General features: G+C 56.1%; 1 protein-coding gene across 1 annotated transcript; it reads left to right on the top strand.

The window, feature by feature from the left end:
• On the top strand, window positions 1–22,682 carry LHX6 (LIM homeobox 6; the record flags this gene model as incomplete). The annotated part of the gene is made up of 10 exons (XM_080820502.1): window positions 1–84; window positions 1,236–1,307; window positions 1,700–1,882; window positions 2,218–2,339; window positions 11,055–11,275; window positions 13,969–14,069; window positions 14,292–14,387; window positions 14,597–14,771; window positions 18,154–18,257; window positions 22,662–22,682. 10 exons carry the CDS (start codon window positions 1–3, stop codon window positions 22,680–22,682), a joined length of 1,179 nt encoding a protein of 392 aa, XP_080676628.1.
• Between the last annotated feature and the right edge of the window lie 909 nt (window positions 22,683–23,591).

Raw genomic sequence — 23,591 nt, 5'->3', positions numbered from 1 at the left:
ATGTACTGGAAGCATGAGAACGCCGCCCCGGCGCTGCCCGAGGGCTGCCGGCTGCCGGCCGAGGGCGGCCCCGCCACCGACCAGGTGAGGGAGCGAGCGAGTGGGGGAGCGGCCCGGGCCACCGTCGGGCAGGGGCCGGGACCCCGCAGGGCCCGGCCGGGCGGTGGGCGGCCGCGGGGAGGAGGGGTTCTGGGGTGCGCCTGTGAGTGTGTGTATGTGAGTGTGTGAGCGCGCGCGAGCGCGGAGGGGGGGTCGCGGAAAGCGGGAACACATTATGCAAATGTTGGAGGAATTTCTCAAAAAGCGATTTAGCAAAGACACAGGCGAATCAAGAGGAGGCGAGGCGGGTATTGTCCGTCTGAATAGGCGCTGATAGCGCCGATGCGCCGGGGGTTGTGCTGGCGCAACGCTGAGAATCCCGACGCGGGGCCGGTCCCGAGCGCGCCGAGGGGCTGGAGGGTGCTTTTTTCCTCTTCTTGGACGCCTCTGTTTTCTCTTTTTGATCCCATTTCCCCCCGGACCTCGCCCCATTTTGCTCGGGGTTTCCCTCGGACTGGCCCTCGAAAGGCGCCTGAATTCGTGTCAATATCGCCGCATCAATTTCGCAGCGCGCGCTGGGCTGGCGGGCTGATGCTCCCAGCGCTCGGGGTTTTATTTTCCTCAAACGCCCCCCCACACACCCATCTCCTTTTTCTTTTCTTTCTTTCTCTCTTTTCTCCTTTTTGCATTTTGTGTCGAGAGGAGGAGAAGGGAGCGAGGAAGGGGGGGTGGAGGGAGAAAAAATTCGATTTTTAATTACTACCATTAAAAAATCAAATTTGCAATTCTTTGGGCGGCCTGATGGATCTCACTGATTGACAGTTGGAATTGACACTCTGGCTACCTCTTATCTTGGGCATTCACGACAATTTCTAATTGCAGGTAGTTTGTGTGTGTGCGCGTGTTTTTTTTCCCCCTCAGAGGCTTGGATTGCAAGGGAACTAAGCGATTACTTCAAGAGCCACGGGTTAAGTGCAGGGAGAGGGGGAGAGAGAGGGAAAAAATCCAATCCAAATTCAAATTGCTTCATTAGAGAGACACCGCTTTTGTGGGGAAGGGCTTTAAATGCCCACTACAAAGTTAAGACTCATTGTTCCGCGCCGGTTTATATAACAGGCGCAGGGAGGCGCTGGGCTCAGGCTGCGCGGAGCCAGTTCTGCAGCCGCCGCCGCCTGAGTTCCCTCCCCCTCCCCCAGGTGATGGCCCAGCCAGGGTCCGGCTGCAAAGCGACCACCCGCTGCCTTGAAGGGACCGCGCCGCCCGCCATGGTGAGTTCGTTCGGTCCTGCCTTCGCTCCCCGGTACGCGGGCTGGCGGGCCCTGGGGACCTTGACCGGCTTTCCGGCCCCGAACCGCTGCCCATGCGCCGGGGGACTGCGGGAAGGCGCCGCCCCTCTCCAAGCCTCTGTTTTCCGGCCGGAAATGTAGAGTTTAACCGTCCCCAGCACCCAGGACACGAGGGCTAAAAGTTGGGGCTGTCCCTTCCTCTCCAATATGCCCTTCCATTCCTATCCTGTAGTCCATGGGACGGCGTCTGGGGAGAATTTCGTTGTCAGTTGATGCCCTGGGGCCCCAGATTTGTCTCCGAGACAGCCGCAACGCTGGGCACCCGGCTGGGCGCTCAGCTCAGCGCGCGGTTCTCCCTCTCTCCCCGACTGCAGGCTCAGTCGGACGCCGAGGCCCTGGCAGGCGCTCTGGACAAGGACGAAGGCCGGGCCTCCCCCTGTACACCCAGCACGCCGTCTGTCTGCTCACCGCCTTCTGCCGCTTCCTCCGTGCCGTCCGCCGGCAAGAACATCTGCTCCAGCTGCGGCCTTGAGATCCTGGACCGGTATCTGCTCAAGGTGAGACGAGGGCGGGGTGTTGCGTGTCTGTTGGCGGGGTGTTGCGTGTCTGTTGGCGGGGTGTGGGTTGCATCCCTGAGGACCGCAACGCCGGCGCAGGTCCACTAAATTCTTACGACTGCGCGTCTTTGGGCAAATCTGAGTCTCTCCGCACCCCCGGGTTTCCGTCTGAAAAATGGGAAGAGTGTAATTCTACCTTCCTAAGCTTCCTCGTCACAGAAGAAAAGTGGGGAAGTCATACACACCTTCAGACCTCAGCTACAGTATTTGCAAATGGGGCCGGGCGTGAAAAGAGGCCCGCTCTGAGCCGTCCCCCACCTCCGCCCCCTCCCCAGGTCAACAACCTCATCTGGCACGTGCGGTGCCTCGAGTGCTCCGTGTGTCGCACGTCGCTGAGGCAGCAGAACAGCTGCTACATCAAGAACAAGGAGATCTTCTGCAAGATGGACTACTTCAGGTAGGCTGCGGCCGCTGGGCCAGCAGTGTCGCTGCAGGCAGGCCCCCCCTGGCGCGCGCGGAGAACACCCTGGCAGCGCGCGGTCTCCGGAGCCGCCCAAGCCCAGACCCCGAGTGCACTCCCTGCGCGCCGCGCGGGCTCAATCAGCCCGCTCTCCGCTCCCCGAACGAGGAGCTCCAGGCCGCGCGCCGGTGCCGGGACAGGTCCGGCCCGCCACCCGCCTCCGGTTCCTGCGGCCCACTGGGTTTTTGGTCGCGTCCCTGGCCCCGTCTCGGGGCTTACAGAGTGTCTGGCTCCAGTTCCCGCGGTAGAGCTCTGACGTCCTGGTCTCTGGCCTCGACCCGCTCCGATCCCAGCCGCGATCCTCCTGCACCTCCAGGGCGCTCCAGCTCTGGGTTCCAACCCCACTTGGACTCCAGCTGCGCAGGCGTCTCTCCCCGCAGTCCCCGAGCTGGGCTCCAGTCTCCTGCTCCGGCTCTGCCCTGGACTCCTCCATGGGTCTGGGTCTGGTCCGGCCCCAAGCACTAGCCTCGCAGCTCTCAGATCCTGTCCGTTATCCAAACGCTTCGTCCTAAGCCACAACCTTTCCGGCTCCGCCTCAACTAAGACCCCGGCGTCGCTCGCGTGTCGCATCGCCGAGTCGGGGGTCCTGCCCGGGTGCGGGGGCGCCTGTTTCAGTCTCCGTTCCGCGGTCTTTTCGGTCCCGGGCTTCAGCCGCTGCCGGGTCCAGGCTCTGACTCTGAGCCGCCGCCTGGACAGGAAGGGGGAGAGTGGGGCCCAGCAACCCGCGCCCCGAGTAAGATTACCGTGGTCTGGGCTCTATGCGCCGCAGAGCCGCGGCCCTGCACCAGGATCACCCTCCCGGCGCGCCGCCGAGTCTTCGCCGCCTGCGTGCGCCCGGCTCCTAACCGCGCGCTCAGGCCTGACCTGGTCACGGGGTCGAGGTCACTGCGAGGTCAGGGGCACAGCAGCCGCTGTCCTGATCCTGGCGGGAAGCGTGAACCTGACGTGAGGCCTGGCCACCGGGCCTACAGAGTCCGGGAGAGCGGACTGGGACTGGTTCTTGGGAGGGATGCTTGTTCCCAAGGGCTTTGTCCGGAAGTGGAGAAAGCTACTCCCCTAGAACCACCGCGTAGCCCACAGACATCCTTCCCAGCCTTGCCTCTGCAGAGGTCATGGCTTCAGTCTTACTAGAAAGACCCCTGGCCCAGAAGGCCCCTGAGAGTCAAGGAAATCGGTGGTAAGGTAATGCTGCTCCCTTAGCTCTGGTTTTGAGTCTCCTGGCCGTTGGAAAGAGAGGATCTTGAGACTAGGGTGAGGTCTGCAGTGTTTGGGGCTGTAGTACTCTGGGGAAGCCACAGGATGCATGGTTTCAGAAGTGGATTCTTCTTCTGTGTATGGATGGGAAAGGCTGTACACCTGGGATGTGCATGGGGCGGGGGGGGGGGGGGGGCGTGTCTCCCTCCCAGGGCCTGGGACTCAGCATGCAAGGGGTGTCTGTGTCTGTGTTGGCATCTGAGCGGTGGCACTGGAGGAATGTGTCCCTGAACAAGGTCAGGGGTATGAGGGCAGTGTGTGTACTCCTTTATGATGAGTATTTGTCTTTTAGTTTATGTGTGAGCATCAAGAGTGTGTGGCTCCATGTGAATGTTGGGACTTGGCATGTGTATGTGTGTGTATGTGTGCCTGGAGGCAAGGTAGTGGAGACAAGATTAGGTCTGGACAGGGACCCAGAGGGGACAGGGCGAGAATTCTGAAATCCCGTCATGCCTCCTCCACTTCTCCTCTGAGGGAACATTCCTGCCGAAGGCCTTCACCCTGGCATTGAGGAGCCAAGGGTGTGATGTGAACATGGATTTGTGGATGTGGACTGCCACACGTGTGCGTCCCAGGAGGTTATCGTCGCCTAGTGGGTATGTCTTTCTCCACTGTCCCATCTGACTATTGGCTGGCCAGGGCGGGAAGTGGAGGTTGGAGTCCCAGTCTTGCCACCTCCCCACTCTATGCCTGCCTTCATTTGGTTAAAAACAAAACAAAGCAAACAAACAGGAAAAAACAAAATACAGGCCAGCTGCTGTTTTAGGGCTCGTTGGGCTCATCAGCTAGCCAGGGACAGGGCTCCAGGCTGAGGAACCCAGCAGGATGATATCTCGGCCTCCTCCCGCAGAATAAGGCAGGGCTGGATCCCTCTCCCGGCCCTCTGGGTGACGAGTGGACCTGGTAGCCTCCTCCCTGTTTCTCCAGCCTCAACTCATGCCCACACTGGACCAAGCCTCCTTGGCTGCTGTGCTTTGCTAGACCTTCAAGGATTAGTCAAAATTTAGCTTCTGATTCCACTGTTCGGAGCTTCACTGACTCTGGAGTCCCCCTTCCTACTGCAGTGGGGTTGAGGATGGGGGGTGGTGTGTAGCTATTGTGGGGACAAGCAGTAATTGGGCTCTACCAGGCCAATGCTGAATCACTGTGTGACCTTGGCCAAGTGACTACATCTCTCTGCCCTCAGTGTCCTACTTCCAGGGTTGTCTGTCTGAGCTGCCAAGGAGGCCAGTGTAGGGAGGAAGGCTCATTAGAGTCTCCCTAAATGGCACGTGCCATGGATGTCTCCATTGTCACCATTGTCACCCTTGGTAGAGTGGATGCTGGGCACAATCCTCTGATGGCATTTCCTCTGGCAGTTTGAGGAGCAGGACTTGCCTGGATAGATGGGGGCAGGTCATTTCTAGGCAGCAGGTTCTGAGCGCTAATCCTTTTCCACGGACAAAAGCCCTGAAAGCAAAACTAAAACAGATTTTTGGTTAAGAAAATGGGATAAAAGCTCCCATTGGCTGGAATGAGGGAAGAATTGTGGGCTCTCCTGATCATGTCTACGCCAGCCACGTCTCCCTGCAGGCATAACCCATCCCTGGCAACCCCACCTGTAATAAAAATAATAAAACCCACAAGAAGGGAAAGAAAAAGCCATGGAGTGCCAGGCGGGGACAGCTGTCGGCTCTCAGCAGCAGCCCAGGCTCTGGGTGGCTGCCGCAAAGGAGCTTTTCCTGGGGAAAGCATGAATGGTGACGCGGGAGGCAGAGTTCGCCCTCAGGAGCTGGGGCTCAGGGAGAGGCCATGCACTGAGTTTCTCTAGCCCTCTGTTTCCTGAAGCCCAAGGTCAAGGGTCTGGTGGGATATGGACTGGAGCATTCTGTCCTAGGGGAGGCCAAGATCTCCCAGTAAAGCAGGGAGAGGAAGGAAGTGGCTGAGACCTCATGGATGGGGCACTAGAGGGCCTCCATGGCCCTCTGGGCTCAGGTCTTATCCTTCAGGGAAGGGTTTCTCCTCTGTTCCATCCCTCTTCTTGCCCCTCTTTGACACCATCCTGTAGATCCACAGTCTCCCTTGGCAGAGCCTGGTGTTGGTGGCACAGGAATTAGAAGTTAGGAAGGCCCTCTAAACTCACCAGGGAGGGAGGCTGCAGAGCAGGGAGGGGATGCCTTAGGCAAGACTGCTCAGCCTCTCTGCTTCTGTTTCTCCAACTCTCCTTCCAAGGAGGGACCTCACCAGCCCTGGTGGGTTCAGCCAGGTTCCTGGTAACCCTGGTAACCTGGTAACTCACACCCTGAGTCCTAGCAGACCGCCAAGGAAAATCTGATATTGCTTTTAATTTCTTCTTCTTCTTCTTCTTCTTTTTTTTTTTTTTTTTTTTTTGGTTAAGACCATTTTTCTTTCTATTTTCTTCCAAGAAGTAAAGAAATTCCTGGGAGTGGGGTGGGGATAGTGTTCCTTTCTGGGCCATTCATATCTCCACTGCCCTCAGCAACCACAGCCTCAGACAGCTTCCTCCCACCCACTGACCTGCCACTGCTGCCCCCCAAAATGGGGGCATGGACTGATCTGCAGTGCCTCCTCCTTCAGCCCCCACCAAGCATCATGCCCATTGTGTGATTGGGGAGACTGAGGCCCTGGGGGAGAGGAATGTGGAGCCCAGGGTCACTCGGTGAGAGAGTGTAAGAGGGGCTGGGCAGGGGTGAGGCTACTGCTCCCCAGGATCTATAGAGCTTTTCTCAAGCCAGGAACCACGTTAACTCTGGCATGCTCCACTCATTGAATCCTCAGGTCCACCCTGTGATTATCGCATTGTCTTAATCCCCACATTATAGGAGGGGAAACTGAGGTCCTCAGAGGGGAGGTTCACAGCTAGTAAGTGGCAGAACCTGGGTGATCCCCAAAGCCATCCCTGTGTCTAAACACTCAGGACTGTTCTTTTATAGGTGAGATTATGTCAGCAGAAGCTCTCTACAAGGAGAGATCATAGAATGGCAAAAACCCCTCTCTCCTGGCTCTGAGATTCCCAGTTTCATTGGCTTCACACAAGGATCACCAGCTGTGTGCTCTGGTGTGGGACTCTTCCCTGGTGGGCCCTGGGAGCACGGGGACAGGAGTGACCTCCTCAGAGGCTGTGACTAGATCAACTTTGCCATGATCAGGTCACCATGGTCCCTGGCCCTCTTGCCTCCTGCCTGTTGGAGTGGGGAATAAAGGGTTAACTGCTGCTCCTGGCGTTGATCGGGGTGGGGTTCAGAAAGTGTCCTGGGCTGGGCCACCGGGCAGCTGGCTGAAGTTCCTGTCCCCTGCTTGGCCCATGTGACTTAGGGCAAGCCCTCAGCCTTCGCCGGCTTTCCTGCTAGAGCCCAAGCTCCAACCGCGGGCTCCAGTGGGAGAACCCCACCCCCTCCCCCAGAGCGAGGGTCCCCAGGGAGGCTCTGAGCTGGGAAGCGGCCCCCCACCGAGGCAGAGAGCGGCCCAGCGGCAGCCAGCTGTTGGGGGACAGATGTTGGGGGAGCGGAGAGAGGAGTTCTGGGGAGGGGCCTCGGGCCGGGACCTCCGAGGCGTAGGGCATTTTAACCTCATAATTGCTGGTTCTGCTTTTTCTGGCTTCTTCTCCTAAGAGTTTGCCTAGGAAGGAAGGAACAGAGGGAATAGAAAAGGCTCCTCCTCCACTCCACCTTGTTGTCCTCTTAGAATCTCGCTAAGGCCATCCAGTGAGTGTTCTGAACGCAAAATACCTGAATTCTGGTTTGAGTTTCCGCACCGGACTCTCCAGCTTCCTAACTAACATTGGCCTTCCCCTTCGGAGCTTCGGTTGAGCTTCGGGTATCTTAATAAGGCGGAAAGGAGTCGTAGTGAAACTCCGAAAGGCTCTTTCGTTGAGGCTCATTCATCCAACAAATAATGGCTGAGCACCAACTCGGTATCCAGAGTAAGTGGGCCGGGAGAGTGAGCTTGACCTGGTCAAGGGCGCACAGCTCCGCACAACCAGGAGTATCTAGATGTCTCTGTTCCCTACTCAGGGGAGAGAGGGTAAGGAGATGTACTATGGCACCCCACTCCTTTCAGCAGCTGCCAGTATGCGCAGCGTCTGCCGGACTCCTCTCCACGCCCAAGGCGTGTCTGTCCTTTGCGCCTTTACCCCAAGGCGCGCGCCGGGATCCAGGGAGGGGCGCGCACAAGGCTGGGGGCGGAGGGGCGGTAGCCGCGCCCCCTAATCCCTTTGGCGCTCCCTTCGCAGCTCCCGAACACCCCATTCTTGAAGTTTCGTTGTCTCGCCGCCGATTTCGCTGCTTCCGGAATCCGGCGGCTCGGGCCTCGCAGCCCGCCTGGGAAGGAGTCTATCGGTTTGTCAGAGAGCCTCGATCCGTAAGCCTCCTCGTGCCCCCTTGTTTGTGCCACTGACCCCTGCCCTGGGTGGAGAATACGTTTCAGGAGCGGCCCTCAAACTCATCCAAAACTGTATAATGACCCCCTCACTCCCATCCAAGGACCCATCGCGAGGGCGATTTCGTTGACTGGGACGAACCACGGCGAGCGCGGGGAGATCCTAGGGTTGGGGACAGCTTTTATCATTTGGGGTGACGCGTGGAGGGTGGGAAAGTTGGTGAAAGCTCACTCGCGGGGTCCGCTGGGGAGCAAGGAATGTAAGATGTACAGAGTAGGCGCAGAAGGCGCCCGCGGATCGGCCGTGTGGAGCAGAAAGATCAGGGGTGCGCGGGGTGTCTTGGACTCATCTCTGGCAAAGGACAAGGAATCTCGCACAGCCGCGCGCGAGGATCCGGGGTCGTGTGCAGTGGCGCAGCTCACGAGTCGTGGCCCACGGAGACCACAGGTTGGAGACGCAGTTGCTCCCATGTGGCCTCTGAAAGGCCGGGACCTTCCCCTCCCCGGCTCTCCCCTCTCCCAGGGAAGGCACTCCCCGCCTCCCCGAATCCGCTGGGCCTCAGGCCCTACGCCCGGGACTTTCTGGGACCCGTGGCTGGGAGTCGGGACGCGCGACGGGGTCAAACCAGGCCCGTTTCCAGTTAATACACCTGGGATCCATCCCTAATCACCTCTCGCCCAACTGCTTCCGCAGGTTCGAGGTTCCTTTTTGCACTTCAGAGCGGACCTCAACCCCAAGCCCCACGCTCTTTGTGGTCTTGGGCAAGTCCCTTGTCCGCTGTGAACCTCCGATTCCACGTGTGCAAAATGGGTGCCAGAGTCTCCACCTCACGCGGCTCGCGTTGCGCCCCGAGACCCTGGATCGCTCTACCTGCTCTGCCCTCGGCTGGCCGCTGTCTCCCAAGGCCAATACGTGCTCCTAATCCGCGTACTGGCAGTCGGGCCGCGGAACTCCGGGTCCGCCTCTCCGTGAGAGTAGGCAGGGGTGGGCGAAGCGGTTTCCTCTCCCCTTTACTGAGGGATTGGGAAAGAAACCGCGGGCTGTGCTAGGCGGTCCCCTGGGGAAGTCGAGTTTCCGAGGTCCGGAACCGCCTCAGTTTAGGGGGCGGTTCACCCAGCAGAGGCGCGCAGCACAGCCCGAATGAGTAAACCGCGCCGCCAGCCACAGGGTCCCCTTACGCTCCGGGTCAGAGACAGTGGCGTTGGAGTTACGTCTGGAGTCGGGGCGGGCCGAGGCCTCCGCGCTCCCGAACTCAGTTTAACCCAAGACCCGTTTATTCAGTTGACAGATGCTTGGAGGCTGTAACCAGAGCGCATTTGCTCGGCTGGTTTCTGGGCACATTCACAGGCATTTCTGAGTGCTCCTCTGGGTGGAAGTGTGCCGGCCCTGGGGACACAGAGGCAGATCTTGGTCCTCTCCCAGGAATACAGGGAGTGGGAGGGAAAGCCGAAGAATCCGACATTTACAAACCCGCCTGACCACCGCTGCTAGCCTGGTTCTGGAACTGGGGGACTCTTCAGGGAGAGGGTGTACGAAGAGCGCTTTCTGTGCGAAGGCCTGAGCTGGGGAAGGTGCTTCCGAGGAGGCCATAGGGACCTGGCACTGACCTTACATCAGGGCTGCCTGGGACTCTTGCTTGGGTGTGGGGTGGGGAAAGTGAGAGAGGAGATGAGTCTAGGAGGCTGTGGTCTGTTGGGCTTTGTGAACGCAAGGATCTTGGACCAGATCCCGAGGGTAGAGTGGAGTCACCAAAGGATTTTAAGCAGGGCAGAACAGGATTCACTGCGCATGCTGGAAACTTTGCTGTGGCCACTGTGTGGAGGAATGGTTGTTGGCCCCTGATGGAGCTGGCAACAGGCAGAGCAGGGCAGATTCTGGCCTAGGAGGGCAGCTGGATCCCAAAGATACGTAGGAAAAAGAAGCAGCAAAAGCCAAGTGATCCATTAGATGTGGGGTTGAGGAGAGGGAGGGGTGCGTGGTTTAGGTTTCTGAGCTGGAGGGGCTGGATGAATGGTGGCTTCATTCCCTGAAATAGAGTGCACACCAGAGGAAACTTGAGGGTTGGGACAAGGTCACGGGATGAGTCATCTACTTAACGAACATACCTTCCCTGGGGCTCAGGGGTCAGGCCTTGTGCTGACTTCTGGGACAGGGTAAACCAGACTCTGCTGCTTCCTGGAGGGGCTCCCAGGCTGCTAGTGGAGGCAGGCATACCCAAACAGCCTCACTATAAGGCAGGGGGTGGGTGGGTTGGGGGAGATGGGGAAAAGGCCCAACATGAAAGGCTTAAGGGGGAGGGAACATTTGATCTGGGCCGTTTGTTTGTTTGTTTGTTTGATTTGGGACTGGCTGGTACTTAATAGCCTGTGGAGTATTAAGCAGTAGCCTCTGCAGTGTCACCTAGCTCAGCTCAGGGCAGGAAAAGTGAGAACTCAAGAGGGTTAAACACTTTGCTCAAGGGCACAAAGCCAGCAAGTGTATATCCGTCTGTGCTTCCAAGAAACTGAGTATCTCTACCACTGGGGTACAGTTTATTCATCTTGGGTTTCTACCCTTGCGAGCTGTGTGATGTGCAAGTTACTCTAACTCTCTGGTCCCCATTTTCCTCATCTGCAAAATGAAGATTAACTGGGATAATCAACATAAAACACTTAGAATCTTGTTGCGCACGTGGTAAATGCTCAAAACCTTGCATGTTACTATGTTATTATATTTTCCCTAACACGATATATTTTAATGAACAGATTAGTTACATGCAAATGTAAGGGATCATTGTAGAAAACTTGGAAAACTCAGAAAAGCACCAAGAAGAAAGTAAAAACCACCCACCAGCTCACCTTCACCGTGAAGGTGCACTGGTGTCTGCAGGGGTGTGAAGTACAGGGCAGATCCAGGCAAAGGGAAATTTGGGTAAACAAAGGCCAGGAGGCAGGGTGCTGGCGGGCCAGTGGGATTTGGAGGGGGAAGGGGGAGCCTGTCTGAGCCTCGCCACCTCCCTTTCCTGTCCCGGTGTCCCGCAGCCGATTTGGGACCAAGTGTGCACGGTGCGGTCGACAGATCTATGCCAGCGACTGGGTGCGGCGGGCACGCGGCAATGCCTACCATCTGGCCTGCTTTGCTTGCTTTTCGTGCAAGCGCCAGCTGTCCACGGGCGAGGAGTTTGGCCTGGTCGAGGAGAAGGTGCTGTGCCGCATCCACTACGACACCATGATCGAGAACCTCAAGAGGGCCGCCGAGAACGGTACCCAACCCGCCCCACCCAGCACCCTGCCACACCTCTGTGCCCAGCCCTCTCCCACCCCACCCCAGCACCAGAGGAACTGACCTCACTCCTCTAGGAGCAGGCACCCCGTTCACCACCTGGAGGCTGCCCATGGAGCATGCGCTTTTGGCTCCACCGTTAGCTTGGGTGTAGGAAGTCACAGTCTGCCTCTGCAACTGTTTTCTCATCTGTAAAATGGAGCTAATGATAAGACAGACACCTTATCAAAGATGGCTAGGAGACACTCAAGGGAGCCCTAGAGATGATTCTCATAATGGGGCAGCCTACTCCACCTTTGGCCAGCTCTGGTTGGCCTGAGGACTCGTCCCCTCCCACTGCCTGGACCTGGCCATGGGCCAGTCCTGGAGAGATGATTCCACTCTGTTCTCCCAACTGCTGTGCCAGCAGCTCCAAGCCAGAGGTTTGGGGGTGGGGGTTTCATCCTGGACTGTAAAGAAAAAGACTTTGAGTCTGGAGATGTGAGCTCTGTTTTGCTTCTGGGAAATGTGTGAAACTTTCTTCTCTGGGTGTCAGTCTCCCCATCTGTGCAAGATAGTCTGTCAATGAGAAAGATCCCTAAATCTCTTCTGGCTCCAATACTGTGTCTCCCCAAGGTACATAGGCCAGCAGACAGGGTCCACATCTTCCAGGGACTGTGAGGGCTGAGTCACAGGGGGGTTGGTGGTTAGAAAGGGGTGGGAATAGAGGTTGGGCTGAGGGCAGAGTCAGGGACCCTTTCCATCATTTTCCTGTCCGGGTCTTTGGAAGCTGCTAATTCTCCGTAATGTGGATTATTTTGTATAATCCTTGCAAAAACCCTAAGAAGTAGCAGATGGTCCCCATTTTACAGATGAGGAAACAGGCAGAGGTTATCTGCAGTATGGATTTGCCAAAGGTTACACACTAGCAGGCTGGCTTGACTCCAAAGCCCAGGCTTTTAACCACCATAGCACATCACCCCATTCCCAAGCTCCAGGGACCCTTAATTAGACCTCATCAAACAAGGGAGGCTGCTGGGATGTGGCTGTCCCTATAAGTGTCATTTTCCCATTGAGAAAATGGCACACCAATCCTTATCCTGCCTGCTCTCCTAGGGGACGTTAATACCACAAAGTGTCTATCCCATCCTCAGGGCCTCTCGGGAGGTGTATGGACCACCCTGCCTCAGTTTCTAGCCTGGGAACTTGTCAGGAATTTCTAGGGTGTTCCAGACCATGGCCAGACCAAGGCCATCACTTTCTCCTGCCAGGATAAGTACTAAAAGAGGCCTATGTGGGAAGCAAGTGAGGCTGGGTTTGTATGAAGTTACCTTCCATAGTGGCCAAGTCAGTAGTGGCACTGGGATGGAATCCCAGGAGTCAGGGCTCCCCCTATACCATGGTCCATCAGTGACCTCCTTCCTATCTGGACCAATCAGAATTACCCCTAGCCACAACTTTGCTAGTTACAACTCTTGCTCTCACCTCTATGCCACTCCAGACACTTACCAGGCAAGGCAGCTTGAAGGCTTGGGGCCTTAGATCTCCTTTACAGACCAGCCCTCAGTTTCGATACTGTTTTACTCTTTATTTATTTATTTATTTATTTATTATATTTTAAATTTTAAGTATGCTCTATGCCTAAGGTGGGGTTTGAACTCAAGACCCCAGAGATTAAGAGTCACATGCTCTACCAACTGAGCCAGCCAGGCACCCCTGCTGTTTTTACTTTTAAGCTTAAACACACATCCTTCCATCACTGAACACTTAGAAAAGATGGTTAAGCAAAAAGAAGAAGATAAAGATCACTCTAAACGTTACCACCTCTCATTTTTTTTCTCTGTATATATGGTGGCACGTTGGTTTGGTTTGCCCCCCAACATAGCGTTTTCATAATTAAAAAAAAAATTACAACTAATTGTGAACAGTGGTGGAATTACTGGTGATTTTTATTTTCTTCTTTGTGCTTATCTGAGTTTTCTGAGTTTTTGATAAGAAGTCTGTATTGCCTAGAAAAATGAGGTATTAAAAATAAAATGGGAATGTATTTAGTGTGATTGTGAAAGTCATAGAACTGGAAAGAGAATGGCTAACATATGCTCCAGTTAATAAAATTAAACCTCAGAGAAATAAAGTGACATATGATTGCTGTAAAAACCTCAGAAGTTACAGGAATATTGAAAGTAGTGTCTCCATAGATGCATAAATGCGAGCACCTTGGTGTGTATGTATCCTTTCAACCTTTTCGCTTCCATATATTTTACAAAATTAGAATCACAGTTCTGCAACCCGCTCGCATCTTACCTCCACCAGCCTTTGGTTTCCCCAGTTCAGCTAAGAGGGAGTCCAGTCTGGGCCACTAGGGTCTGTCAGCTGTAAGCTACTAGATGAGAAAAGTCCTGGGTCAGGACTTTCTTCTCTTTGAGCCTCAGTTTCTTTCCTCTGCTGTAAAATGGGGCCGTGAGCCAGACACAAAGGACACACCGAAAGAGCAGTGTCTGGTACTTAGAGAACGCTCAGAAATGACAGCCCCTTTTCTAAAGGCAGAGCTCAGGGACTAGGACTCTGGGAACCCCGCTCCCAGCCAACTCCACTCCTGACCCTTCCAGGGACCAGCTGCCCCCACCCCCGTCCTTTCCAGGATGCCACTAGAAGAGATGGGGACGCGTGGTCAGCCACTTCTGTCACCCCCAGGGAACGGCCTCACGCTGGAGGGGGCAGTGCCCTCGGAACAGGACAGTCAGCCCAAACCGGCCAAGCGCGCGCGGACATCCTTCACCGCTGAGCAGTTGCAGGTACCCGGGCGGGCCGCGAGGGGCCGAAGGTGGGGGCGGGCCCTAGAGGTAGGCGGGGCCGAGAAGGCCTCTGGCTCCGCCCCTTCTGCCCAGACCCTCCGGTGGTGGGGAGGGGCCGTAGCTCTCTGGGGCGTGGCCTCCGGGCCGGATCCTCTCTGATTGGGCCGGGGTCTGGGAGACCTCCGCGCGTTCCTGCCTCACTGCCCCTTTTGCTCCCGGCAGGTTATGCAGGCGCAGTTCGCGCAGGACAACAACCCCGACGCACAGACGCTGCAGAAGCTGGCGGACATGACGGGCCTCAGCCGGAGGGTCATCCAGGTGGGGCCGAGGGAGGGCGGGGCCTTGGGGCGGGGGCGAGGCCTAGGGGCCGGGGGCGGGCCCTCCAGCGTGTGCGGGGCTAGCCAGCCACAGGCCGCGCACGTGGCCGCCCTTACGCAGGAGGCGGCGAAGCAGTCCCGCGTGGGGTCTCCCAGCGGCGCGTCCGACCCTTTTCCGCAAGGCTGAGGCTGCTGAGGCTGTCGTTCCAGGTGTGGTTTCAAAACTGCCGGGCGCGTCATAAAAAGCACACACCACAGCATCCCGTGCCGCCCTCCGGGGCGCCGCCGTCCCGCCTCCCTTCCGCCCTGTCCGAGGACATCCACTACTCCCCGTTCAGCAGCCCGGAGCGGGCGCGCATGGTCACCCTGCACGGCTACATTGAGAGTAAGTGACCGCACCACCTAGGCTGCTGGGTCTGCGGCGGGGGGCACGCGCAGCAGCGGGCGGGAGGCGGAGGCGTGGGGAGGACTTTCGGAGCCTGGTGGGTGAAGACGTCGGCTCTGCAGTCCCTCGGACCGAGGGGTTGGAGAGAGGGTCTAAGGTCCCGGTCTTTGCCTTAGAGAGACGGGACCCTTTGTAGAGAAAAGCCATTTGGCCACTCAAAAAATACTTGCCAAGTACCCACTGTGTGTGCCAGCGCCCAGGGACTAGGGAGAGAACAGGATGGGGAAAGCCTTTGTGTTTTGGTGGAACCTGCATTCTGGTGGGAAAGACAACGTGGCACGATAACCAGACAGATGAGAGCATGGTTTTAATCCTGATGTTTGCTGTAGGAAAGGAGCTGGACGCAAGCTTGTGGAGATGCCGCCTCTCGGCAAGCCGAAACTGGAAGGATGGATAGGAATTAGTGAGACACGAGGAGAGGGGAAGTAGGAGTGCCCAGCAACAGAGGAACTAAATGCAGGCAGGCCATAGCCCAGAAAGCACTGTGGCATGGGTGCTTTTGGGGTTGCAGAAGGTGGCCAGTGTGGCAGGAGTATCCAGAGCTAGGAGGCTGAGGGCAAATGACCCACCCTCCTTGAATCTCAGTATCCTCATCTGCAAACTGGGAAATTAATAATGCCTACTTCACAGGGTTGTGAGAATCCACTCGTGTGTTCAGTAACTACTCTCTGAGTGCCTTCTGTGCTAAGCACAGGAATACATGGAGAACACAACAGACCCAAATCTGTGTGCTCTTGGGGCTCACATTCCAGAGTGGGATGTGGGTGGAGAGACAATCAGCTAATAAAGGAGGGAGGGGATGGCATGTCAGTGGGGACTGGAGATGCCCTGGGGATGATGGAACGGGTCGTGGTGGAGTGACCCTTGAGCACGAACCTGGAGGAGAGAGGGAGGCGGCCTTGTGAATTTCTGGGGGGAATGGACGTTCTGTACATCTGCTAACAAGCAGGTGCTTATTACATATCTTCATTCCCTTTAAACTTGTTTGTTTCCTCAAAGCTGGGTGTGACCAGAAAAATAGAAGTGGCCACAACATACCCACAAACATAAATCCTCCCTTCTCCAGCTCCAAGTAAAAGGGAAAGAGAACGGGGAGGGTCAGAGAGAGAGCCCTGCTGTTCACTGAGCCCCTGCCATGGGCCAGACACTATACTAAGCATGTGTGTAAGCATTAGCTATCACTGTCTCATTGCACAGATGAGGAAACCCAGGGTCCTCAGTAATGGGAGCCAGTATTCCTTAATGGTTGATTGTGGGCTTTGGGGTGAGACTGTCGGGCTTCTGATCCCAGCCGCGCCACTCACTAGCTGTGGGACATCAGGCAAGCTTCTTAGCTTCCCTGAAAACCAATTTCCTCCTCTGTAAAAATGAGGATGATAAGAAGACTTCTCTCAGAGCATCAGATAAGATTGCTGACGTCAAGTCTCCAGCATTCAGTCCATGGGGGGAAGTCCTAGCTGCTCTCCTAGTGGTGGTGGTAGCGGTCCTGGCTGGCACAGCTAGGGGTGCGGAATCCTGCCTATGGCACCAGGCAGCCAGTTGGAAACCATGTCTCTTTGCACTGTGTCATTTTTGAACCATCTGCTCCAGAGGAGGGACTTTTCTTCCTTTTTTTTCTAAACAATGATTTACGTTCAGGTTGCACAGAGTCCACAGAACTATCTAGATCATCTGTTAAAGGCGCCAAGGACCAGGGACTCTCTAGGTACCTGGAGTCTGGGCTGCCAGCTAGCACTTGCTGTGAAGTTGGTAATGGGTCTTGGTGACCTCCTTGGGAGTGGGGCCATGGCATCCAGAGTCAGGCCCCGGGACTCCCCTTACAGACTTTGTCAATGAAGGCTAGATATGTCTTGGATGCTCAGAGAAGGGGCTGAGGGTGCCCTCTCCTTTTTACTTTGAGGTGAAACCCAGCATAGGGCTGGAAGTGTCAAGGTTGTTTGGACCCGCCGCCTCTTGCTGCAGGACTGGAGGACACCTCAGCAGTTTGCTTGGAAGTTAACAAAAGTCACACAATTCTGAGTTCCCTGGGGCCTCTGAGCTTGGAAGCTGATAAAAAGCTTTGGAACCAGACCCCAGAAAGATGCACGTACACACATAGTTTTCAATGTAATCCCAGGCTGTTCATGGACGCCTAGAATGCCCCAGGATAAGAATCCCCAATCTTGGGGCGCCTGGGTGGCTCAGTGGGTTAAAGCCTCTGCCTTCAGCTCGGGTCGTGATCCCAGGGTCCTGGGATCAGCCCCGAGTCGGGCTCTCTGCTCAGCAGGGAGCCCCCTTCCCTCTCTCTCTCTGCCTGCCTCTCTGCCTACTTGTGATCTCTGTCTGCCAAATAAATAAATAAATAAAGCCTTTAAAAAAAAAAAAAGAATCCCCAATCTTATACAATTGCCTTATTCTACCGATGAGGGAACTGTAGCTCAGGGAGGCAACAGTGACTTGTCCTAAGTTACATATTAATTATAAGTCTCTGTACTGTACAGGGCTCCGCCCTGGGACCACGTGACCAGAGAGAAAGAAGGGTAGGGACGAGAGAAGCCACGGACTTCTCCCTTGTGGTGATAAAGCCCTGAAACATGAGAGATTTGGGTCAGATACAAGGATGGACTTTCCCCCACCATTTTAGACGTTGGAATAAGGTACAGAGATTCACACAACTGATATTCAGAGAGTACCTGCTAGGTGTCAGGCCTCATTCCAGGAACTGGAAATCCATAAAGATCTAGAGTCTGGAAAACAGACAAAAATTCTGGCCCTCATTGCAGCTTGTATTCTAGTTGGCAAAGACAGACGATGACAGGTCAACAATAAAAATGTACCACAAGTCAGATGATGGTAAGTGCAAAGGAGGAAAAATAAAGCTGGGAAGGAGGCCAGGGAGGGTAGGGGTGAGTGTTGTTGGTGTTGGGCTGCAGTTATAAATAGGGTGGCCAGGGACAGCATCATTAAGGTGACATACAAGTGGAGGGTCCTCTAGGAGGTATAGGGTAAAGCCTGAGTGATACCTGGGAGATAAGAAGGGAGAGGGCATTAAGAGGGGAGACTGGTAATGGGGTAGAGCTTGGTATGTTGGTGTTGAATTACATATTAGTTTAGGAGTGTTTGTCAGTGAGCTGGACAGTTATCACATAGCACTTAACAGACTGTAGAACTTTTTACACCAAGCATTACAACCAACTCTGTTGAAGTTTTGCCCAAGGCCACGCATAGCCAGTACACGGTCAAAGTGAAACCGGTCCCAGGGCTCCAGCTTGCTGAGCATGGGATGCATGGGCTTGTGCGTGGAGGCTGCAGGATGGGCTCCAAGGCGTCCTCTCGTCCACAGGTCAGGTACAGTGCGGGCAGGTGCACTGCCGGCTGCCTTACACCGCACCCCCTGTCCACCTCAAAGCCGACATGGATGGGCCGCTCTCCAACCGGGGTGAGAAGGTAAATGGAGCCAGGCTGGGTGTGGTGGGGAGAGTTGTCCGGCCAGGGATGGGTTTCTGGCAGGCACCACGCGGCTCTGTGGCAGACCCCCTCTGCCCAGAATCCTCCTGCCCCCACCTGGCCCCCAAAGCAGACACTTGAGCCGTGGGTTCTGTGGGCCCAGCCCCTCCACAGGCCTCCTTCCAGGCCTCCCACCAATACTTGGCCTCTTCTTTTTTTCCCCAGATTTGTGAATTTAGTTACTTTGCTCACATTTTGTGGTTCCAGGAAAGGCTTCTATGACACACCACCCTGCATCCCACCCTGTCACCTGTTCTTTCTCCTTCCTCACTTTTATCCCTGTCTGTTGAGTGAGCGCCCCTATCAGGGGGGACCCCTGGGATAACAGGGCAGCAGGGGACTTTGGTCAGCTGGCAGGGCCTCCTTTGTGGAAGTGGGATCTCTGGTTATCTCAAGCATCAGGCCTGAACATCCGGAAGGCTGCTTAGACATCCCCCAGTCCAGTGGCCTGAAAGCTTTGTTTCTAAGCATTGGAACCCTTAAATTTTTTTTTTTTCCAGAACCCATAAAACAGATAAAAGTGGGTAGAGCTGCTCTAGATGAAACCACGGGGTGTGTAGGACCCCACCTCCCTCTCCGTGCCTAGACGCCTCTCAGTGAGCCTAGCAGGCCTCTGTCCTAGGAGAGCCCCTGGTTTTAGGAGCGGGGAAATTGAGGCACAGCTTGTCGCAGGTCCCAGAGCCTGGACGGGAACCTGTGTACTCCCCTCATCCACTCTGCTGACATTTGCTATGTACTGACTGTGCTCGGCAGCCCGAGTCAGTGGCCAGGAACACAGAGGTGAGGAGAGCAGGGTTCCCGCTCTGTGGGGGCCACAGGCTGGAGGAGGAGACATGGCAGAAGCACTACAGTGTGAGGAAACTGATGGGGGAGCCCAGGGAGATGGAGAGTCAGGGCACAGCTCAGGAGAAGCACAAGGAAGAGTCTCTGGAGGAGGCAATGTCTGTGCACAGGCCTGAAGGCTGAGCCAGAGTTCATCAGGGAGAGCACGAGCCACCGTGGTTCTTGGGGAGCCCTGAGCAGTTCAATGTTGCTGGGGCGCAGGCTTGAGAGGAGCTGTGCGTGGAGGGGGAACTCAGGGCTGCAAGGTGGAGGAGTCTGCACTTTGTCCTGGGGCAGCAGGGAGGCCCTGGAGGCTTCTTTTTAAATTTTATTTTACTTATTTTATTTATTTGCTTTTAAGGATTTTATTTTTTAAGTCATCTCTATACCCAGCACAGGGCTCAAACTCACAACCCTGAGATCAAGGGTCTCACGCTTTACCCACGGAGCCAGCCTGGGGCCCCTGTTTTGTTTTGTTTTGTTTTGTTTTTCTAGTTTTATTGAATGGAGGCCTCTTCTGGAAACTTCGCTGTGGCAGGCCTCAGGGAGGCAGGGAGCCCCAGGAGTCAGCAGGTGTGGTAGGCCAGGAAGACTGGGCCAATTCCTTCCAGCTGGAAGGGCCTCCAGGGACCTTCCAGGCCAGCAGAGCCCAGTCTTGGCGTGCCTCAGTATCACCTGGGAAGCTTGTACAAAAGCAGATTCCCCAGCCTCCCCCCTAGAGAGTCTGCTGGGGAGGCCTAGGGTGGGGAGCCACTCCCGCAGGACACCTCTGCTAATCCTGAATGAGCCCCTGCTGGGTGCCCAGCTGTGTGCTGGGTGCCACGGGGCCGGGATATGGTGCGGACAACCTGGTGGCGCAGGTGGATTGAGAAGTAAACAGTAGCGTGCAGTACAAAAGCCCACGATCCAGGGGGGGCAGGTGGGGGGCGAGCGCATCCCAGGAACACCCCCCAAGATTGCCCCACTCCCAGCAAGAGCTGATGTTGCTCCAGCAAAGCCTCCACTCCCAGCACGTGCTTTCCGTACTTTGATTGATGTTTGTGGGTGTGGAGATAGCCATCTTCCAGGTAAAGATAAGGAGACTGAGGCTCAGAGCAGCAGCTCACCAGTGCCACACCGTGAGTGTGGGTAGAGCTGGCCTCCATCCCAGGACTGCCCGCCTTGGAGCTGCCGCTCTCCTCTGAGAGGGCACTTGTCCTCTCACACCTGGCACAGGGCCAGCAGAGGCACGCTGGCATTGTCCCTGTCCTCGAGGAGCATGTGGCTCAGAGCAGGAGGTGAACAAGGTGACAGAGCAATTGAAGTGAGGGATGAACATGGCCTTGGAAGACCCAGAAGAATGGGCCATGAGCTCTCAGGGAGAAGCAGGGAATGGCAAGAAGGTGTTCCATGTCAAGAGAAAAGCATGTGCAAAGGTCCAGAGGCAGAGAGGAGCCTGGGTCTGAGGGACCATGGGGTGATTAACATGACTGAGGCCCAATGAGGTGGCAGGGGTCACACCACGAAGAGCCTGGACCATGGAGCTAGGGGCTTAGGCTCTATCTGCAGCACAGGGGGGAGCCTCAGAAATGTTTCAGGCTGGGCTCAGCACTTGGAGCCGAGCCTTGTCTCTTGGTTACTCTGCTAAGCTTGTGGTTATGTCTGGTTCAGTCTGAAGGGTGAGCCAGGCTTGGGTCTGAAAGCTTTTGCTGGAGAAGGTTTCTGGCCCCTGGGTTTGGCTGCCTAGCCAGAGTTTTCTCCCCAACTTTGCATCCAGCAGCTTTGCAAAAAAAAAAAAAAAAAAAAAAAAAAAAAAAAAAAAAAGTCTCTCCCTCCTTCATGACCTCCCAGCTTCTCACTGTCAGTTCTTCCTGCCAGCTCCTGGGGACCTTTTCTGTCCACCTCTTGCCAAACCCACGAGCCCCAGTGGGTGGTGCGTGATCAGTCCAAGAGTGTATGGACTTTCTCCCAAATCCCTCCAGGCTCGTGTGGCCGAGCCGTGAGGAGACTCAGTACCCCTCGCGGCAGGCTCTAGAACCCACTCAGCACCAGCCCTGGTGTGGCCAGGAAGACAGCGCTCTGAGCATTGGCAGGGAGCACCCCCCCGACTCTGCCACATCGTCACTTGGCTACACGTGCCTGAGAGTTTCCAGAACTGCCTTTCTCCTTGGTTGTGTCCCCGATTCCACAGTTCCAGAGCTTGGAAAGCCCTTAGAAATCAGGGCCATCTTATCATTGATCAGACCGAGACTGAGGCCCGCAGAGGGTAGGGTTTTACCTGAGAGGGTGGGGTCTTACCTCTCCTGAGAAAGCTTCTCTCCGTAAGGGACCGAAGCCAGGCCTCCCAGTGGTCAGAGAAGAGCACTGCCCCGGGCTGGGGGAGACAGTGGTGTGTGAGCTCTGGAGTCAGGCTGACTCTGAATCCCAGCTCAGCCTCCTCCTCACGGTGAGGCCCGGGAACACAGTCCACTTCTCTGAGCCTCCATTCCCACACCCACAGCATGGGGATAATAACAGTTGCCCCCACCACCGAAGGCTGTTGCTGAGAGTCAATGCAGCGACGCGTGGGAAGCATTGAGCACAGCCCGTGGGCCGCAGAACAGGCTCCGTAGAGGCGGGTCATCATGATTATGCTGCAGACATCGTCACCGTTGCTTCCTGCCGCTCTTCTTCATAGTAAACACTCTGGGCAAGGGACGGTCCCAATCCGAAAATGGAACAGCCAAATGGCCATGCCCACTGGATGTCCCCGGATCACCCTGACAATGTTACTGTGACGAGGCACCTCCCGCCGACCAGCCGGCCCGTAATCCTTGACCTGCCCTGTAGGGAGCTGGCTGTGCGCGGACGGGACAATGAGAAGTCAGGCCGGTGCTTAAGGTGGAAGAGGGCGAGGGAAAGGGGCAGGTGGTTCCTGATCACCCCCGTGCGTCAGGCACCTGACTGCCTTTCGGCTTCATGAAGATCCAGTGAGGTGCTCGGCCCATTGCCCGGGGCGTGGTGAGCGTCTGCGATGACTGTCCCCGTGGCTCGCAGAGGCCGAGGCGATGTGTTACAACACAGAGAGCTTGGTCTTGGACCAGGCCTGGGTCCACCTCTTCCTAGTTGTGGGATCCCGGGCGTACTGATTTTCACCTCTCTGGGCCTCAGCGCCCTCCCTGTGAAATGGGCATGATTGTGGGGCACCCTCACAGGGCTGAGGCTTTCGTCCCATAACGTAAGTGAGGCCCTTCCCGCGGCGCTGGGCACCGGACACAGTGCCCCACAGACACGTCTTGCTGCTTTGATCTCACTGAAGCCTCCCCCTTCGAAGAGAGAGCTTTTGTCATCCCTGCTCTCCAGATGAGGAAACAGGCTCAGAGAGGTGCAGTGAGTAGCTCAGGGTCTCACAGCAAATAAGTGTTGGAGCTAGGATTTGAACCCAGATCTGGGCCCTGAGCAACTCTCATTCTCTATGCGTTTGAGGACCTCTGGGGGGGGGGTGGGCGGCGCCTGGTGGGGCAGGCCCCTGACTCAGCTGCCTCCCTCGCCCTCCTCTTGCAGGTCATCCTTTTTCAGTACTGACGCCGCCGGCCCTGGTGCCTCTGTCCGCGGGCACCCCACCGCCGCCCCGCAGCCCGCAGCCGTTGAAAGCCGGTGTCCGAGCCACTGCCAGGGATCCACCCGCTCCGTACCCGCCCTCCCCCGCCTTCCTGACCACCACCAGCCGGGCCCTGGGGCCTGGCCTTCCCTCCTCCTGCTGACAACCAGAACCTGCCAAGAGCACTTGCGGGGTCCTCCTCTGGGAAGGCAGAGCTCCCTGAAATCTGGAATCAGGGTGAAAACAACTGGCCTGTTTTTCCGTCTAGACAGGAGTCATCTTCAACTTCAGCTGATTTCAATAGCAAAAGGCCAAATCGAATCGTGCAACGCCAACAGCCTTCTAATTGACAGGTTTTCTTTCTTCCCGTATTGGCCTTTCTTTACTACTTCCTTGCAACCGTCTCTGAATTCTGAATAGCCGACAACCCCCAATGTTATCCACTCTGTTGCTTTTGTCTGGAAAACTCTACAGTGTTTGTGGGATGTCCCCAAAGGAAAGCTATGTTCTAATTTTATCATTTCCATCTGTCTGGTTATGTCAAGTTAATTCAGAGAGAGAAGAGACACTGACCAACACTGAGAGGCCCAACAGGGCAGAGATGGAGGCCTGCCCAGACCAAGAGGCGGGGGATAGGCAGGGGCTGGGGCGGGGGGTGCGGCTGGGACTCCCACCAGAGAAGGATGTGGCTCGCTGGGCTGGTGGGGGGAGGCATTGGCTATTTTAAGGAGAGGAAAGAGAAGATGTGGGGTGTGTCTGGGGCGGGGAGACTCTGTTCCTACCTAGTTATCCAGCATATATAGAGGAGACGTGGCGGAGATGGTGTTTGATACGCATAATGGCATTTCTGAACACTTATGCAGGGTAGCATTGGTGGCCACTTGCCGACTCCT

Source organism: Martes martes (genome assembly GCF_963455335.1).
Source record: "Martes martes genome assembly, chromosome: 12".
Classification (NCBI taxonomy): Eukaryota; Metazoa; Chordata; class Mammalia; order Carnivora; family Mustelidae; genus Martes; species Martes martes.
Note: the sequence above shows the minus strand (reverse complement) of the source record. Positions and strands in the feature narration are given on the sequence as shown.